Source organism: Merops nubicus, unplaced genomic scaffold (assembly GCF_000691845.1).
Source record: "Merops nubicus isolate BGI_N331 unplaced genomic scaffold, ASM69184v1 scaffold14902, whole genome shotgun sequence".
Classification (NCBI taxonomy): domain Eukaryota; kingdom Metazoa; phylum Chordata; class Aves; order Coraciiformes; family Meropidae; genus Merops; species Merops nubicus.
The window spans coordinates 1-19,935 of NW_008595718.1; the positions used below are offsets into that span (position 1 = coordinate 1).

At 44.7% G+C, this 19,935-nt stretch overlaps 1 protein-coding gene across 1 annotated transcript; it reads right to left on the reverse strand.

Annotated features, from left to right (window-relative positions):
- Window positions 1-638: 638 nt before the first annotated feature.
- LOC103768995 (mothers against decapentaplegic homolog 1) lies at window positions 639-19,189 on the reverse strand (the record flags this gene model as incomplete). Its single annotated transcript, XM_008936162.1, has 4 exons — window positions 18,790-19,189; window positions 6,846-7,103; window positions 4,597-4,713; window positions 639-860 (listed from the first exon to the last, which is right to left on the reverse strand). Coding segments are annotated over exons 1-4 (997 nt in total), but the record flags the coding sequence as incomplete, so codon positions are not given.
- Between the last annotated feature and the right edge of the window lie 746 nt (window positions 19,190-19,935).

Here is a 19,935-nt window from a genome sequence, read left to right on the forward strand (position 1 = left end):
CAACATAAACATCTAAAAAATTTGTCTGGCAAGAACGGCCCGTTGAAGGGGGCAACGTCAGCTTTGCCTTCACCTGCATTCCAGGCAACTTCTCAGCAAAGAGGCCTGTATTACTGCAGCTATAAAACAAGCTTTTCTCTTTTGCAGGACACTGTCCCAGCTCTAGAAGAGAAGCACAAAATTCCTACTGAAAGAACCACCAGCCTGTGGAAAAAAAGCATTTGGAAAAACTGTTCTAGCAGGTTGTTGCTCTGAACACATTAGGAAAAGTAATCTCCATTGCAATGGAGGCTAGCTAAAAATCTGGTGCAAAATCTGCATTTTCATAGACACCAATAGTTAAGATAAATGAAGACGTTTCATTAGTTGAACTGCCCTGAGCTCTCGTTCCAATTAAGACTATGACAGCCCTCAGGCAATTAAAAATGGATTAAGGGGAAAAGCTTCCTGTAACTACACACCACATACGAACACTTTGCTTATAAGCCAGAAAGCCATTTACAGGCCAGAAAATCAGATATTTACCAACTACAAGCTCTTATCCCAGGTCCTTGGGAAGACCCACTCTTGAGGCAAGTAGGGAAACACTTTCCCCCCTTCTGAGACCCCCTAAATGGCCGGAAGGCTCCAGCCCTGACCTTTGCCGATGTGCCGCCTGGTGTTCTCGATGGTGGAGTTGCGGTTCACGTTGGAGAGCAGCCCCAGGCAAAACCTGTTCTTGTTGTTGGAGGGGTCAGTGAAGCCATCCACCAGGATGCTGGTGGAAGAGGCGTGGAAGGCCTCCCCAACGCGGTTATTCAGCTCGTAGTAGACAATGGAGCACCAGTGCTTCGGCTCTTCGTAGGCCACTGCCTGGACATCTGTGAATCAGCAAGGGAAAAGTTACAGCCTAACACTGCTGGATACAGGCTCTGGGTGTGAAGAATCATAAACCTGCAGGGTTTGGCTCAAGGTCCTTGAAAAATGAGCCAGATAAGCAACTGCACCTAAATGAAGGCTCTTCTACTGTTCAGTTATTTCTGAACTTCTCATAGCCACAGACATACAATAAAAGAATTTCACCTCAACTTCAGTTGCCCAAGACTCACATGAAATAAAGATTGGCACTAGATATCAACAGAAAAGTGCAAGAAGCTCCTGGGGACATACCAAGCAGTGCCCCAATATCCCTGCTGCATCTTCTACAGCACACTATGGTGTGGGCCCAGACAGCAGAGAAACTTCACACTATGCAGCTCAGCTTTCCTTCCAAATTAATAAATTCCCAATATCGCTGCTGCATCTTCTGTGGGCCCAGACAGCAGAGAAACTTCACACTATGCACCTCATCTTTCCTTCCAAATTAGTAAATTAAGTTCTACTTCATTTTACCCAGCTACCAGATTACAAGTCACCTCTGTGCTTCCTGCAAAGTTGTACAGTGACAGGGACAAACAGCATCACACAACTGCCCAAAAGATCACATGTATCTCTGTCTACCAAGAAGTATATCAAGGTAGCTTTTAAATAGACAGTCAGCAGATCCATCTTTTACCATTCACCACTCACACAAATCTGTCTACTGGATATTATTTGATGAGAAGCTTTTATTCATCAAGTCCTACCAAATGCAAAATCTGCAGCTGTTCATCACCAAAAGCATTACTTATGGAGTAACAGCCAGGATTTCTCAGAACATGGTTTTCCAGACTCTGGTAACAAGAAGCTCCTCCTCAGCAGCTCCTGACTGAAGCTGGTAGTTGTGCAGAACACTGACAGGAGATTCCTGGGGCACAATTTCTACTCATCAAGCTCAAGAAACTCATGGAGGTCTTGAGGTAAAACTTGTGACTGTCCAGAGGAATTAAATTTCTCCAGGTGATACCAAAAGATCTTTACCAAAAAGAGTTTCCCAGTGGGTGTCCAACAACAGCAAAAGCTTCCTTGGACACCTCCACCCCCTGTGTGAGCTTTCAAGTGCCAAACACAGAGTTATTAAAACAAATCAGTGAACTGCCTCCAAACAGAAGGAGGCTAGTGCCTCCAAATAGATGGAGGTTGCTTCAAGTGGTTTCCTTTAAAAGATGGGAGACTATCCCACTGCTAAGCCTAGCACAGTTGGACCTGAAGCTAAGATACCCACCTCCCAGATTAAAGCTCCAACTGCAGGTCAAAGAGCTAAAATGAAAACTTGTTTCTCTGGCCAGAGGGTTCCTTCTCCCAGCCCCAAATCTTCACTGAAACCTGTCATCTAAGACCAGCATTGATATTTTCCTCTTTTCACAGATCATACCACTATGATGATACATTTCTGATACATTCAACCCCCAAACTAAAAAGTCCCTTCCAAACCAGCAGTGGGCAGCAGATACAAAAGGTGGTAAATAATCAAAAGCAGGATAACACATCCCACACCACTCTGCAAAACTTCTGGGCACAGTGTCTACTGCTGACCAATACCTTGCTTAAAACACTGATAAAAATGAGCTGATCTTTCCTGATACCCTAGCATTTTCTACCCTTTCATGTCACTGCAAAAAGAAAACAGTTTAAAAAGAATTAAAAAGATCAGTCGCTAATTATCAGTAAGAGGTTACTTTCAATTCCCATGAAGATGCCAGCAATTATCAAAGCTGCAGCTTTGCCCCAGTTCTCAAAGTCAGGAAGAAATCTTGCCAGCTGGCCATTCCTGCAGAATGAATCATATCTCTCTCACACAGATTTCATACTGACTTCCTCACATTGGCTTTAAGTCATGCAGAGCAGGTGCGTTCAGTCTCTCTATTCCCAGCACGGGCCAACAATGGAAATTACCCAACTCCATTGACAGGATGCAGCTTGTTAAACCAAACCTCTTAAGACTAACATCACGCAGAACATGCTTCCAAAAAGTGTGCAACAAAAACCCTGCAGTAAGTTCACATTAAAAACAATTCTACACTCTGCAGCACTTTCTTTTTTTTTAATAGTGCAGTTGCAGCACACATATACAAATTAATAAAGACAAAAGCACACAGAAGTAAGGTTTAGGGTTTTTTTTTGTTTGTTTTTTTTAATGAAAGGACAGAAATGGAAATCCATTGTACGAACCTACTAGGAAGGGAAATTTCTAATAGACAATTTTTTTTTTAAATGGATCCATGCTAAAAAGCAAGAAGAAAAATGTAAACCCTTTTCTCTTTATCACCTCTCATGTAACAGAGGAATTCCACACTCCTCATGGATTTTGTGAGGGGGACAGACATGCAAAGGTCTGCACTGAACGTTGACAAAAGTCCTTTGACTATACACACGCCCAGAGGGTACCAGAGCAGCAAGGAGTGGAAATGCTGCAAGCTGGGGTTTATCACATGCAAAACTCATTCCACCCAGAGAGTAAACAGGTTAGCACAAATCTACCTGAACTGTTTTGAGAGGACAAATATCCTTCCTGACACCAGCCATTCAGCTTAGCCAACAAAACACGTTTGAAATAAATAAATAAATCGAAATCAAATAACTGTTAAATTGTTCATGTGCTCGTGGACCTTGATAATCACTCTGGCACAGCATCCAGCTTGCTGCTCTGCCTTGGCATGGGGCACAAGTGGGTAAGCTCATGTGTTCTCTGAGGGGGTTATTTCTCAAAGAAGCAATAAAAATGGGGAGAGAGAGTGGAACGAGACAAATGATGAAAAAAAGCAGCCACCTCAACTCAAACACCCTTAAAAACAGGAGGAAGGGAAACTATTAAAGAAGAGCATACTCTTTAAGGAATGAAGTTTGAAATTCAGGACAAAACCATAACAAGAAAAGACAATTTCATGACACATATTGTCTCACAGGACAAAAATACAGATATTCCAGTGGCCCATGTAAAATGTCTTTGGGTATTTTCTTCACTGACAGCATGAGCACCCATCCTCTGGTCAAGTCTGCCTGGAGAGCTGTACCTGGCCTTGTCTACTGTCACCCACAGTTCAGTAGGCTTTATATAGCATTAACTTCATAAGAAAGAAAAGAGATTCCTTTCCTTGCCCGTGTCTCATTTCAGTGTCACAGGAATTCTCTCTTTGGTGATTAGTGGAAGTTCCAGACAAAAAAACCCCATAAAATTATTTTGGCCATTGAGTTGGCTGGGAGTAAAAAAGCAATAAGCCCCACTCTTTATACATTTTTAAAGAGTTGTGTGATAGCTTTGTGTCTTAAATATTTGCATTTTTAAGTTTTTCTCTCCATATGTACTATTTCTAGGTTCTGTGGGTCCATACCTACATAAACACATTTACTACTAGTAGGTCAGGCTTGACAGGGCCCTGGGTGACCTGACCTAGGTAGAGGTGTCCCTGCTTGTGCAGGGAGGATGGATCAGATGACCTCCAAAGGTTCCTTCCAGCCTAAAACATTCTATGATTCTATGATTTCATCCCTCATAACAACAGAAAAAATTACATGGCTGGGTTGTTTGGTTGGGGTGTTTTTTTTTGTGTTTTTGTTTCTGTTTGTTTTTCTCTTCCACAGCTAAAGATTTCCATAAACAAACCTACATCCGAAATTAAAATACAGTTCTTAAAAGCAAGTTGTGAAAGTTCTTTACTCATCAGAAGCAAAGCAGAGGAGAAGGAGGAGTGGTTTTACCTCCTCTGTGTATGTCAGGGGGCATGGCAGGTGCCATCATGTTGGTGTCCATGGGCTGGGAGGTATCGTGTGTCATCGCATCTTCCGGAGGCAGGTAAGCAGGAGGAGGAGTGTCAGCTAAATAAAGAAAAGGCAGAGATACACAGTCCTTTCCTCTCTTCAAAGTGTATATATACATACCCACATAACCAGCTTTAGCCTGGAAAGGCTTCCAGCCTGACTCAGCTATAAACTTCCACCCACCAGCAATCTGAGAAAGCAATCACAGACCTTGAATCAGGAAAGCAAAGAATTACTGGGCATATGAACCACAACTGCAAGAAAAACAAGTCACTTCCCCCTCATCAAGCCACAAACAAAAGCCCAGCTATGTTTCCAGCCCACGATTTTTGCAGGTTGAAAGTGTCATCTAGGCACAGAGAGGTCTCAGGACAAGGCCAGGAGATACTGAACGTGGTAAATGAGAAGGGAAGCTGGAGCAGAAAACTTTCAGTTCAAACTTTCCATTCCCAACGTGATTCTATCAAAGAACACAAACATCCCAGATATATCCAGGACCTGACTGCTCTTAGAAGCTGCAGGAAGCTGCTCAAGTCAATATTCCCAACACAGAGGACACACTCCTCTAAATCAACTGCACAGAGGTACAGGCAGAGGAGAGAAACCCTCGTCTGATCCCTGTAAAAACTGGGATTAAAAAGCCACTGTACAATCTCCAGGGACCATGGCTGCTGCTTGCCCCATATTTACTTCCATTACTGAGAGCATGGACTGCAAACCACCACAGCAAATAATCAGAGGGGTTTCCAAGACTCTGAAAGCCAAATTAGCACTAACAAAAGGCAGGAGAATCATGCCACTGGTGAGTTTTGGGTTTTTTGTTTGGTTGGGTTATTTTAGGGGTTTTGTTGTGCTCTGTGTGTTTGGTTTTTTAAAGCAAACATAAATTAATGAAAACTATTATCTGCTTATTGTTTAGAAAATATTCTGTTGAGAGCTTTATATCTAATTCTGGCAGGTACCTTGCTAATTCCTTTACTTGGATAACCTCAGTCGGGCAAGAGAGCAGCAGAGAGAGAGATGACAACAGGACTGCACTGAAAGCTCAGCAGCCTGCACTGGAGTTCAGGTCTGGTGTTTTACTAAGCCTTAAATGCTGGTGTGTGTGCAAACATGATGTTTCTGCTGCACAGGCAGGGCAATAAGACTGTAAGGCCACAGGCACCAAAGTATCCAGCCTGGGAAGTTTTCAAGATCTCTGGATAACCACTTTGCTCTTTTTTTTTTTCCCTTTTTATTTTCCAAAAGTCAGCCTCTTTCTCCACGAGTGCCAAGTGGGCAGCTCTCCAGAGCTGAGCATCAAGGACATCAGTCTCCTGACCTCTCCTCTACTCAATTCCTTCATTGCAGCTGCTGCTTTACAGGCACGTGGACAGAACAGACCCTCAAATATCGAGTGGACTTCCCTAAGTCAGCGTTCAGGAAGACCTTGTTCAAGAAGCCTTTATCTCTGCTGGAAGAGCCCCAGCCACACAAATCATATTTAAAACAAAACCAAACTAAAATAAAACACAAAATAAAAAGAAGGAAAGGCCGCTGAGTTTGTGGCAACTTCTCACATGTTTTTAGAAAAGCCAATACAAACTCTTTCCTTCCTGCCTCTGCAAATTCAGTAGTCTTCACTCACATGAGAAAAAAAATGTAAAGAGAAAACTATCAGCAGCAGAAATCTACAGATGTTCATCTCATGTAATAGAAAACAGATTTTCAGTCTGCCACTTTGGTTACACATGCCCTCCCTCAGCCCCCCAAGAAAACACACAAACAGGACCCCAGTAAACATCCGTATGGAGCCCTCCTCCTGGCATTCAGATCAAGAAATCTGTCCCAGACTGCTTCTGCAGTATTTTTATCCATCCACACCTCAAGACCAAAAAAAAGACTTGACAGGATTTTCTACAGACATTGGTTAACAAAGGTTGTTTTTCCATTTTTTTTAGAAAACCTTTTTTTCATTTTAGGACAGAAAGCAGCCTGAGGATTTCTTTTCAGGGCCTTAAGGAACTGTTGGGTTTTTTTTTCAGTTAAAGTACATTTGTTTCTTGAAATTACATCATCACTTGCATGACATCAGCTTGCACACAAGCCTTGGCTGATAATTTGGCATTACTAAGTGAAAAAAACCCCCCTGACACCAGTGATGTCCAACCACCTCCTTCCTCCTGAAGGGGAATCCAAGTTGACCGTACCTGGCATCTGGAAAGGACTCCCCGGGTCCGAGCTGGCTGGAGAGTGGGGGTAGGTGCTGCTGCTGCTCCCAGGCGAGTTTGGGTAGCTGCTGTTGGGCGAGTGGGGGAAGGGGTGGCTGCTGGGCTGCTGGAAGGAGTCCGGGAAGGTGGCGTTGTGGGGCATGTGGGGCTCGTTCTGCCCCAGGTTGCGGAACTGGGCCAGGAGGCTGTGCTGGGGGTTGTACTCGCTGTGCCGCGGCACCAGCACGGGGGGCAGGACTGCAAGGGAGAAGCCACAGCGTTAGAGACTCCCTCCTGAGGGACTGGGAAAGACAAACAAACATGCACAACACATTCTTCCTCCCCTGGGGCACAGGCACATCTGTCTTAAACCCAAGGTAGTCAAATCTAGGAGCACATGTCTAAGCAAGAACTCTTCTCCTTGTATCCGGTTACTCCACAGCAACCCTGCTACCTACCTGCTTGGCCAGATGGGAGCTTGTTTTCACACAGGGCCACTGAAGAAGAGCCAAAACCCAACCACAGTTCTGCATTTTAGCTTTAGTCCCACAAACAGATGCTGGGAAGTAAGCACGTCACCATGCTGAGGTGCAGTTTGTTTTGCTGCACTTGTGATCCTGCTGATCACCCAATGGCCTCTAACCCAAAACCTTGCTAATCAGGACAGGTTTTCTTGCTGAAGACAATACTAACAGGCCTTGAACTCAGCCTGGTCCCAACAGCTGTAATTTTATTTTTAACCTGGACTATGTTCTTACAAGTCAGTATTAAAACAGACATTAACTCTTCAAGTCAGTTTACAAAATGTGCAATTTGAACAAAATTATGTAGTTTAAAAACCCAACTGAGCAGCAGTTGAGCTCCAACTACATGCTGCTATGAGATCAGAGAAACACATCAGGAACTACTGGGTTCACCACACTCTCCAGGCCTCCTCACCAGTGGGGAAACAAAGGTCCCTTTTGCTCTGGGAATATGAACATGATACCTGATACACTAAGATAAAATAATCAGCTCTTTTTTTCCAGTGCCTCAGCTTCTATCTCTGAACACCTTACAGCAAAGTCCAAGCTACTCAATGGATTAAAAGCTAGACTTGTTATAGAGATTGGGGAGTAACTTGTTTTTTAGTGGACATCACAAATCCTTTCATTCACAACATGGCAAATGTCAAAACCAATCACTCTGAATATTAGGATCTCTCAGAATTAAGCTTGCAGTGAGGTCAAGCACTATTTGTCATAGTCAACTTTTGCTGGGCTAATAAATTACCAGTGAAAAAAGTAACAATGAGATCATGTGTTAAGAAGTATTTTCCCTTTCCTGTCTTTATGATCCTTACTTTTCCAGGCGTTAAAACAAGCTTTCCTATCTCTTCCCTTCCTATGGATGAAGGTCAAACCATTAACTTTTCTGAAGTTAATTTGTGCAGAAAGTCCATTACCTCCTTTTCCCATCCTCTACCTCACACTAAACAATGACACGCATGAGGTCGCAGGAAGCCACACGATTTATAGCATTTTAAAATAGCAGAACAGGATATTTTCTCTATGTTTTCTCTAATTACCAGATTTTTCCAAGGTATATACATGCTCTCTCGTGCTGGGCAGAACCACTGGTGAAGTCAGAAGGCCTCCAAGTCTCCTCTTCCCAGCTCTTTTTCATACTAAACCTAGACTTTTTATTCAACTTACTTCAACCTTGAACGATTAAATGCCAACTTCCTTCAACCTTGAATGCCAACTTTCAAAATACACATAGAAAAAGGGGGGAAAAAAAAGAATACAACTGGCAGTGATACAGCACAAATAGTCTCCAAGATATCACTGCAGAATTTACTTTGAATGCTGCCCCTAATTCATATCCTCCCTGCATACATCCAACCTCAGATGAGGAGGGGAAGCCCTGAAAGGCCTCGGCAGGCAGCACAGAGACTCCAGCACTCCAATCAGTCCAGCTCCAAGACAGTCACTCCCTGCCATAACCCCACGAGCTCTCTGCAGCTCACAGGCTTTTTTTTTCCAGGCTGGCTGCTCCTACTGGTCACAGAGGAGTTAATCTGGATGCTGTTCACTCAGGAGTGAAGATGTGAGCTGGGACGGGGCCCTTTGTAAGCATGGAAGGATGCCAGGAGATCAAAACCTGGAGGGGGATGCACACCCTTCTTGCTCCCCTGGCCCCCGTGCGCGGGGCTGAGCTTCTGGTCAGGCTGCAGACCTCAACCATATGGAATAACAAATGACTGAGTCTCAGCAGAGCAGGGGGGAAGGCTGATCTCTGCTGCAGCTGCCAGCACCAGGAAGAGGTATAATTGAAGGGGGAAGGCAGGAGGGAGTTATTCTGTGCTAAGCCAGCACACCTGTTGCTATAAAATAATGAAGCAGGGCACATCTTTGCTGTGCAGATCTCCACAGGACACTGCTCCAGCAGCTTGCAGGCAGAATTCCTTCCTTCCTTTACCTCCTTCAGCAGAAGGGGGCACAGATACAAAAAAAAACCCCATAATTATCATTGTTTCTATTCAGTAGGGACACACATATTTAAAGGAAACAGGTTATTAAATAACCTGTTGTCTTAAAAAGCTACTGCAAGAGATCTGTAAATTCAACCTCGTTAAAATGGTTAACACCAGTTAATAGAGTAGAATCAAAAGCCACCCAACAGCTTGATTTTTGTACTCTCTCAAACACCAGATTAGAAGGTTTTATGTGCTCTATTGTGGCTAAACTTTGCTCCAAGATTTTGTGTCAAAGGGGACCTAGAACTGAGAGTTCACAGTCGACTACTAGCAGCAATGCTACAGGGAGATCAACCCCCTGGAAGGCAGGCTGGGTATGTTGGTAGAACTGCAGGTAAGAAGAGTGTCTGTCAAGACAGCCTGGGAATTGGGCAGCTTGTTTTTACCATGCAAATAACAGCCAGAGTACACCAGCACCAAACAAGTGGAGCTGTATCAAAGAAATTACAGCTCCAGGGCAATCGCACCCACGGGGCTATTTCATCTAAGAACCAAGAATGCTAAAAAAAAATAGAAGATAGACCAAAGACGACCAGGCTGTTGAGATAAATGTTCCAACCAACCACACCAAGACAGAAATGCTTTTATGAAAATGTAAGGGTGGCCTTTGAAGACAGCTACTGATCTCTGCTCTTTGTATCTCCGGCACGTCAGCCTGCTCTCCAGAAAACCAACAGGTGTGCTGTCCCACAGTGAAGGGCTTTTTCTGGGGTTTCTTTTTTGTTCTCTTTTCACATTCCTGAGGTAATGATTTTAGCAAACATAGAAAGTCTTCAATTTATGACTCTAACTTTTTTCTTCAAAGTTTGTCTATTAAAAAAAGCCACTAATCCAAGCCAAAAGCCCTGCTGTGCTTTCAAAGTAGCATATCTTCTATCCAGATGGGTTTTGGCTATCTTACACAAGCCCAGATGACAGCTAGTTTCCCTCAAGGGGTCAGTTTTTCCCCCCCCTCTTTGCAGGTTACGAGGTAATGATTTTAGCAAACATAGAAAGTCTTCAATTTATGACTATAACTTCTTTTTTCAAAGTTTCTCTATTAAAAAAAAAAGCCATTAATCCAAGCCAAAAGCCCTGCTGTGCTTTCAAAGTAGCATATCTTCTATCCAGATGGGTTTTGGCTATCTTATACAAGCCCAGATGACAGCTAGTTTCCCTCAAGGGGTCAGTTTTTCCCCCCCCTTCTTTGCAGGTTACATGAAGATTCAGGTAAGTATCTCTATTTCCATGTCTGGAAGTTGAAAGACCAAGTAATGAAGTATAACAAGGAGCCACACAGCAGAAGGCAGACTTGGATCATCTCCACTTGCCAAAGCAGATCCTAATTTTTCTGTGAGCTTTATAAAACAAAACTTAAAAATAAAAAGATGAGCAATTCTGCTCTTAAAAATCATGATGACTTGGTCAACATCTGTTCTGTAGAAGGTTTTGTCCAGGCCTGTACCACAACAGGGCCCTCAGTCCTAATGAGGACCTGAAGGCACTATCATTAGGCAGTACACTTTAATTTCCAAGCACCACACAGCTGTATTTTCATATGAATTTATGCAAAGCCACTCGTGTTTTTCTAGAAAAAAAAAAACAACAGAACCATGGGCTGGGAAGGAGGGAAATCCTCACACACCACCTTGTGCTAGCTGGAAATGGGTATGAAAACACCAGGTGGGAGGAGGAACTTCCAGGCTCTAGAGAGAAAATCCTGCAAAGGCAAAACTGCAAGAAAAATTTCAGAGTAAGGAGAACACAAAACAACAACAACAAAAAAAAACAACCCACAGTTAAGAAAAATTTCAGAGTAAGGAGAAAACAAAACAACAACAACAAAAAACCAACCCACAGTAGTACTGTTAAACAAATTTCAAGCCCAGTGAAGACTCTCAGCTTACTTTCCTGCCTGTGAGGCCACCACAGCTGAAGTTGGCTGTGGCATCCTGGTGCCATGGTGGGCACAGAGCAGGTACCAGCGTTTGCTCAGCTGAAGGTGCTGAGCTCTGCTTGCTGCCTGTAGCACCAGGGAGCCACTGAAACATGCTGCCTGAAAGCTCTTGCCAAGATCTCTCTTGTAAACAACAAAACACCAAGTAGAAAGGAAAGTTCTAATGGCATTAGGTTTTCCCTGCTTGCCTAAAACAAGACCTGGCAAAACTGAATGTTCTTTGACCAGAGGACAAGTTCTCACATAAAGACACTTAGATGCCTACACTTTGGATAGAGTTCACCCTTGGTTGAAAAGAGAAAAAAATAAATTAATAGTGTTGTGGCAAAAGCAATCTCTGGGGATCTAGGCACTTCATGTTGTTCCAGCACCACTGGGCTGAAGGCTGTGCCACGGGCTGTTGCAGCCTGGCTCTGCTTTAGGTTTTTTCCAAAGCAGAAATGCCAGCCTTTGAGACTGCTGCTGTTCTGGTAATTGCAAGTGAAAAAGCCCAATAATTCAGCAGACTCTTTTGGGCAACAGGCAGACAAACACGCCAGGCTTTCTGTCCCAGCAGAATGCTGAAAGCTGTCTTGTTCTCTCAACTCTTCACTGTGTTTTGCAGCTTCAGTAGACCCCACAGCTTGATTTGTCGTTTTTACATAGCTAAAGCTGAAGACTTGCTTTACTGGCTTCACTTTTACATCAAACATCTGGTCTGAAAGCACTGGGCAAGTCACACGAGTACATTTCCTGCATTACAATATTCAGATAAGGTTAGATTTTATTTGCGGATACGCTGATAAGGGAACATTTTGATTAAACTGACATTTGTCCAGGCCAATTTCAGAATTTATTACTAATCATATGCACATTAGCGAAGGAGTTCTTGTAAGGAGATTTGGGGAGAGAAGCAGCCCTGATCCAAGAGGAAGTTGCAGCGTGATAGTGTTTATTAACTCAGACATTTACACAGAGCAGAGTTCAAATTAACTGTACGAAAGCCACGGTCACCATCCTCCTGAGTAAGGGAAAACTTGGAAGCCTTTTAAAGTCAGAAAAAACATCTGAATCTGGTTCATTTTAAAGAAAGTAAAAAAGAAAAACAAGAAGACAGCAACATCTCCTTCTTGACAACTTCAATCCCTTTATTGCAGCTTGTTTTTCTGCCATGTGGCAAGGTTAGACAAGGAAAACTCTTTTCAGACCACCCTCTCCTGGCTGCCTCCCTTCTTCAATCCCTCTCCCCTCTGTTGGTTCTGGTGGGGAATTTTAGAAGCCAATTGTGCAAAACTGAAACGAAGAGAGTTTTATGCTACTTGCCAAGCCAACTGACAGTTGCTTGCTATTTTGGGGAGCCATCCCATAATGGTACCCACCTGTTGTGGCATGCTATTTTGAATGCTACGCCCAACAGCAGCAGCACAGCAAAAACTTCTCAGCAAGGACACTCTGCTCCCTCACTTCTAGCCTGCAGGGGTGCAGGAATCCTGCTGCAGAGCTGGGTCTCTATATTCCAAAGGGACACTGCAGTTTTCCCCTCCTTCACATCTCCCTTTTGCCTTCACTCCCCCAGCCCTTGTCCTCCTCCCTCCCAGGCCAGCACTATCCTCCACCACGCCTGCTGCTGTGGGACTTGTGCCAGCAGCTGCTTTGCTGGGTTGCCTCCAGCCTGGACCATCCAAGCTCTTCCATCTGGCTGAAAGCTCCATCCTCCCAGCTGCTGGGGTGTCAGAGCCACCAAGCAAGCCCCAGGACCCCAAAAGGGGCTTACCACCCCCAACTTTTCCTCTCCTGGCCCCCAATGTGATCTGGACAGGCTCACAGCACCTCCCAGCCTGACAGTTCCAGGAGCTGCGTTTGAACCCTGTCGCCTGCCAAAAGCAGCAGCAGTGATCTGACAGCAGACCTGCCACAAGAGGCTGCATCAGGGGGCAAGCACGGGGGCAGCACACCCTGATGGCTTTGTAAAGATCACAGAATCATGGGATTTTCAGTTGGAAGAGACTTTTCAGATCATAAAGTCCCACCATTAACCTTATACTACCAAGTCCAGTGCTAAACTGTGTCCCTAAGCACCACATCCTACACCTCCAGGGATGGTGACTCCACCACCTCCCTGGGCAGCCTGTTCCAGTGCTTGACAACTCTTTTTGGTGAATTAGTTTTTCCTAACATCCAACCTAAATCTCCCCCTCCCATTGTGCAACTTGAGACCCTTTCCTCTTGGTCTAACCACTTATAACCTTCTTCTTCCCTGGAGGACCAGAGCTGCAGCACTGTACATTCAAGGAGCATTTACTTCCAGGACTGCATGAGTCTAAATCTGCCTTATCCAGGATTTCTAACATTTCAGGTTTCTTTCTGCACCCCTGGTGCCTGGGGTAGGTGTGCAGCCTTACGTAGGATCACTTAGAGCAGACAGCAGAGGAGATCAAAGAGAAATGTGAAAACAATCAGGTTAAAGTCATAGGCAAGGAGTCCATGCTGGGAGCAAAAACATCACAACACACCCACACTCTCCTCAGAGCCTGGGGGCATGGCCTGGTTTTGTGGCAAAAAGCAGCTATACACTTAGGTATAGCATTTCTTGCCAAAAACAAGCTTGCTGGAGCTGACACCCACTTTGAATTCCTGGTTAAAATGGAAAGGAACATCACAATCTTGAGGCAGGATTGAAAATTCAACTGTTTTGAGAGTGTATTTGTGCACATCATGAAAAAGCCACTACTGCTCACATCCTGACTTGGGTGACATCAGCTTTGAGAAGCCCATTGATGGAGAGCAAGAGAAGCTTCACAGAGGAGAATCATCCAGCCTTTGGGATTTTTTACACTTTCTTGGTAATTGCAGAAAACTTGAAGCAGTGTAGCTATGTTCTGCCTTTGAGAGGCTGTGCTAAAGGGCTGCTTCATGCAACTGGATTATCTCAGAGGACAGATTGGCTGCTTCTGGACTGACTGGTTTCAGTACCCCTGGCACTGCAGGCTTCAGGAGCAGCAGAGCATCAGTGAGCACCACCAGGAATTAATATCAAAAGGTTAACAACTGCATTTCCCAAGGCAGGCTTAAGCTCACTGAGACCAATGAAGACAACCAGGTCTCTCCCAAGCCTGGCCCTTGAGGAGGTGTCAGCAGATCCAGGACACTCTCAGGAGCCAGGATTCACCTGTGGGTCAGGGGCAGCCGTTCATGGAAACTCTTCATGCACCTTCAACCACTTTCACACGTGAGGATTTAATTCTTTTGCCTCCTTTGGAACATACTACAAACTCAAATCCTTCTTAACCTAGCAGGCTGATGAGCAGGGCTGCTTAGCAGAGGCAAACTACCACAATTCTGCAGTAGATGGAAATGAGAATGAGCGTTCACTAGGGCTTTAAGAAAATGAAATATTGTTTCTTCATCTTCCTTCCTTCCCTTTAGCTGAGGCAAAAGAACTAAACCTCCTCCCCTCAAGCAACATTAGAGGTGTGATTATAATTATTATTTTAATAGCAGTGTCAATTTAAGCAGCTTTTCATCCTCCCTGCTCCCTATCCCAATTCATTTTGTTTTGCTGTTACAGCAAATGGGATCCAGATATAAAAAAACAATTTATTTTCCCATAAATTCTGGATGACACCTTCCACCTGATCCCATTGACACCACTGAGGAACAGAGGCAAGAAACAGAGGCTGTATCTCCACAGAAATCAAAGGAATAAAAGAAGGGAGGGAAGTATCTCAGGAGGGACTCCCAGATGTCATTTCACACATTCTCCAGCAAAACCTGAAAGGTCATTTGTGGCATTTTCAGAGAGATGAGGGACGTTGTGCTCACTTTTTCCTCACAGCCCCTACGTACAGACTACACCTCATTAGTTCTCAAGTCTTGATCACACTTAAGGATAGTCCCACACCAGGTAGGAGCCTGATTTTCTGATAGCTCTAAACCAAAAAAATAACACTGAGGAGAAAAAGCAGATTCAGCCAAGTGAGCACACCAGCTCAGCTGAGCGTGCCAGTTTTTAAAAGGCATCAAATTGAGACCCTGCTCTCCTTAATTAAAAGCTTTGCCTTGCCTTGCCAAGGGAGAAATCTGACATGAGCATTTGACAATACCCTGCACCAGGAATAACTCTGCACACAACAGAGGTACCAGGCGACAGCAGTGAGCTACTGTAACACATCCCAAGCAGATATTTCCTCCTGGCAGCTGAGGCCAAGGTTGGATTCCCATCCCCAGCAACAAAACAGCCTCTGCTTTCTCCTTTCCCCCCACCTCCACTCCTTCCCACATGCTGGCTGCAGGGCTGTGTTGGTACAGATGTTCCGTAGCCAGCGGTGATCCCGGGGCTGCTCTGATCAGGCTGGAAGATAACACAGCAGGGGAGGGGGGAAGAAATGCCTGATGTGTGTCAGCAGGAGGCCATGCAGACAGCTGTGCTGGCACAACACGGCGAGCAGGAGCTCACCCCACCACGGATCAGCTCTCCTCTCCTGGGGGCCAGCTTGCTGACACCAGGCTGAGCACAGGAAGGCCACCCTTCCTCGCCTCCACGCTGCCTTGCCCCCCTCTGACTGCAGCACACGAGCCAAGGACACTGAGCCTGCCAAGATAACCCTGCCAAGAAGTCCTTTTTGTCTGTTCAGTGTCCGTGGTGGACTCGCCGTGGGGTTGGCTAGCACCCATGCCTGCACAGAGCCTCTGGGTCAGCTGCCTCCAGGTACCATCACCGTGGAACCACCACGACACACGCCACGCTGCCCTCCTTGTGCAGGGGCAGCAGCTCAGCCTGCACTCAGGGACTCCTGGGAGGCTGCCTGTTGGCTGATGAGTCTTCTGCCTCCTTTCCAATGTTTACAAGCAGCTCCTGTCTAGCCAGGCTAACAGAAAAATCTCGTTTGGGTTCAGGTGTAGCTTTGTCACTGGCAGACACCACAGCGTGCCAATCCTCACGTCTTCCAAGCTCATCTCCTCGAGCTAAACAGCAAGGATGGAGCAACCTACCAAGGCAGAAAATCCATGCATCCCCCTGGCACCACGAAAACTGAGATGCAGCCACAACACTAATCTCCGCACTAATCTCCCAACACAAAGATTTCATGTATTTGAGAACATACTGCTAATCCATTCCTCAAAAGTGAACACAAACAGATCACACAACCACCAGCAGAAGACTGAACGTATAGATGCCACCCCATACACAGACCACAGGCTTCAGCTTGGCACAAAGTTAAGCACAGACCACGTTGTTAAGCAGAGCTAGAATTTCAAGACATACTTTGGAGACAAAATGTGCCTCATACACAACCTGAGCTTCATCATTTTGTCAAAAGAAAGTACATTTTAACCCTCCTGGCTGTGATGACAGCCATGGAAACACCAATCCTTAGATCTGCTCGAGTCCATACTGCTGGAAACACTGACTCACATGTGAATTCCCACTAGCCATTAATCTCAGAGAATAAGCACTTAATGCAGCAATAATGGTGGGTTTAATGTCCTGGCAAAACAGGGAAAAAGGGTTAGCAGAATTTGGGAGTGACTGTCAGGAAATGAAGATAAAGGCAACGCTTGGAGGACAGCAAGAACAAGGAAGGGAGAGGAAAAAAAAGAAGTTGTAATTTATGGAGCACAGCTCTCCAAGCCAAACAGGAGTCAAACTGACTACAGCCCCAGTGCTCACAAGAAAACTGCCCAGGTTAGGCAGTTGACCAAAAATACCTAGTTTTTTTCTCAAGAAGGGTATTCTCTGGGCAAAAAGGGAAGCGTTTTATTTCTACCACCTCCAACTTGATTAAGTTACTATTCTGGGTTTTTCTCCAACAAAAATTCTGTAGCTACATGAATGTAGAGATTTTTATCTCATCCAAAACCAATTAACAAGTAATGCAGAATTCAGGCTTACAGTTAATAAATTTTTGCTCCATTTCCCAAATATAAAATTCATAAGGTGACTTAACACCTAAACCCCAACCACTTAAACTACTTAAGACACCTTTTGAAAGCTTTACTCTATTTTTATCTCCTGTATCTCATTGAAGTGGCAGGGCATTTACAAATACCTATTTTTAAATATGGTATAAATGGTCCAAATGAGAACGTTCTCAAACTCAGTAATTGTGTCCAAGATTAAAGCAAAATGAGTCAGAACATGTCACTTGACATTACAGTAACAGCAAGAGCCCAACTGTTGCTCAATCTGGCAGGAATAGATGTCTTTCAGGAATCTTAATTTTCAGTGTTTTGGAATAATGAATGCAAGCAACTAGCACACATATGCAGACACCTAGCAGGACAAGGACAACTATTTTACTATCCCATTTCTGCTTAACATGGTTTTAAGTTAAGAATGTTAACTTTCTTTTTAATTTTTAATTTTTTTATGAATTGTTTTTCCAGTGCTGAGTTCCTTTGTTCAAGCTTATGCTGCATAAATAAATACATTATGGGTATTACCTCTGCTATTCACATGATTTCCAGGTTAATACTAACACACCAAAGGGAAATATTTAACATCTAAATATGCACTAAGTGTTGCAGATGCAAGACAAATGAAATTTCCATCCAGAGGGAAACAACCTTGCAATAGTCTTATTCCCACTGTAGTTCTTAAGGTGTGTGAGCCACTCTGCAGAGGCAGCTTCACAGTTTATGAAATGCCTAACACAGTTGGACTTTCCAAATTTAAACCAGGGAAGTCCTCCCACGCCTGCAGGGTGTTTCTGCAGATGGCCCTGTAAAACCTGAAGCCTACTGTAGATGTGTCCAAGGACATTGATCATCAGGGAATACTTCCAGGGGCTAAGATAAAAGTTGCATAATTAAAATTAAGCACAGATGGAGCAAAAAGAGGTTTGGTTGAGAGGAGGAGACAGAGAGAATGGATTGCACCTTAAAAAAAGAAAAAGTAGGTAAGCAAACTGTGCTTAGAGAGCAACTGACAGTAAAACTTCACAGACAACCAACCATGGCTATTGAAGGTTTAAATTGAGGAGATTCTATTCTGCTGTTTAAAAATCAGTCTTTTCAAAAGGCAAGAACTGTGGAAGATCCTAAATGACAATGTTAACTTCTGGGGGGTGAACAAACAGGAGTGATGGAAGTGAAATAATCATCTCTAAGTAAGAATATCTCCAACACAGTATGCCAGACTGGTTTTCTTGTGCAGACTGCAGTAATCCTTTACATTTGCAATGTTTCATACAGATTCACTCATCTGCACCATTCAGTTAAAAGAAAAATAATGAGTTGAGGGATAGTGGTCACCAACAAAGGCAGGTGAGAGCAGGTGAGACTGAGCTTATGCCTCTGGAGAGTGATAAAACGTTTACACAAGTGAAGCATTGGCCCTGTGCAAGAGGCAGAACTGCTAATTAGTGCCTACATGCAGAGAAACACAGAGGAAAGCTCTGACATGGGCAAACAGCCACTTTTGCTTGTTTAAGCTGGCAAGTCAGGCGATGAACTGCCACGCTTTGCATCGTTCACACAAGGTGTAAAGGTACAAACAAGGAAGAACCCACCGGGACTCTCCACCCGCTTGTAGTGGTAGGGGTTGATGCACACTTCCTTCTGCTTGGAGCCAAAGGGGAACTCACAGCACTCCAGGGGCTTCAGCTCGTGGTGGCTCTGCAGGTCTGGCCAGCGCCACACGCGGCAGTAGATGACGTGGGGCAGCCCCTTCCTGTGGGACACCTGCAGCCTGCCGTCCAAGGAGCGAGGGATCGTGACGCAGTTGCTGGGCTGCCCGGGGCAGCTCAAGGCTTTTTCCAGCTCCTCCATAGCACCTTTTTTCTTCTTCAGTTTTTTTACTAAGGCATCGACAGCTTTCTCTGCCCATTTTTCTTCTTCGTCCCCCTGCTTCCATCCCAGCAGCCTCTTCACTGCTGGGCTGGTGAAGGAGAATAAACTCGTCACGTTCATGGTGACACCACAGAACCGACGGGGAGAGAACGTCCTGTTCTTCCACCACCCCCCAGGGAACAGCAGGTTGTCTCAGTAGTCAAAAGCAGCCTGGACCAAAGAATTCTGGCCCTTTCTCCTTTTCAGTCCTCCAGTCCCAGGAAGGCAGTGCTGACATCCCCCCTTGTCAGATGCGGCCTCCTCATTATTCTAAACACTTCCAGCCAAGAACCTGCAGAAGAATATCACAGGGAGAAAGAGGAAAAAAAAATAAATTTAAAAAAAAAAAGGATTTTACCTTTTAAATTACCATAGAGCAATTAAGAACATACCCCACAACCCACAAGAGTGGCGTGTCCAACAACCAACCAACAACAAAAAGAACCCCCAACAGCAACAACGTGTTGACAGCCTCCAGAAGTGGACTGAAGGTCTGTATCTGATGAAGACTTTCAAGCAGCAGGACCTGCTGCTGATCTCCCCAAAACAGCCCTGAATAATGAGGTGATCACCCTGGAAAATAAAGGCATGGCATAAACAAAACCAACAAGGGTTGGGGAAGGGGGGTTAGTGGGAGGAGAAGGGGAAGAGTGGGGTGTAGAGATAGGGGGGTGGGACAACTCTGCATCAGCTCAGCCCCCTTATCCAGTTTGCTGTGTGGCCTCAATGATTTTTTGCCAGCTTTAAACAGTATTTCTGCCTGGTGCCCATGCACAGCTGTGAAGGGTGCTCCCCTCTGTGCATCAGCTGTTGCAACCTCAACCAGC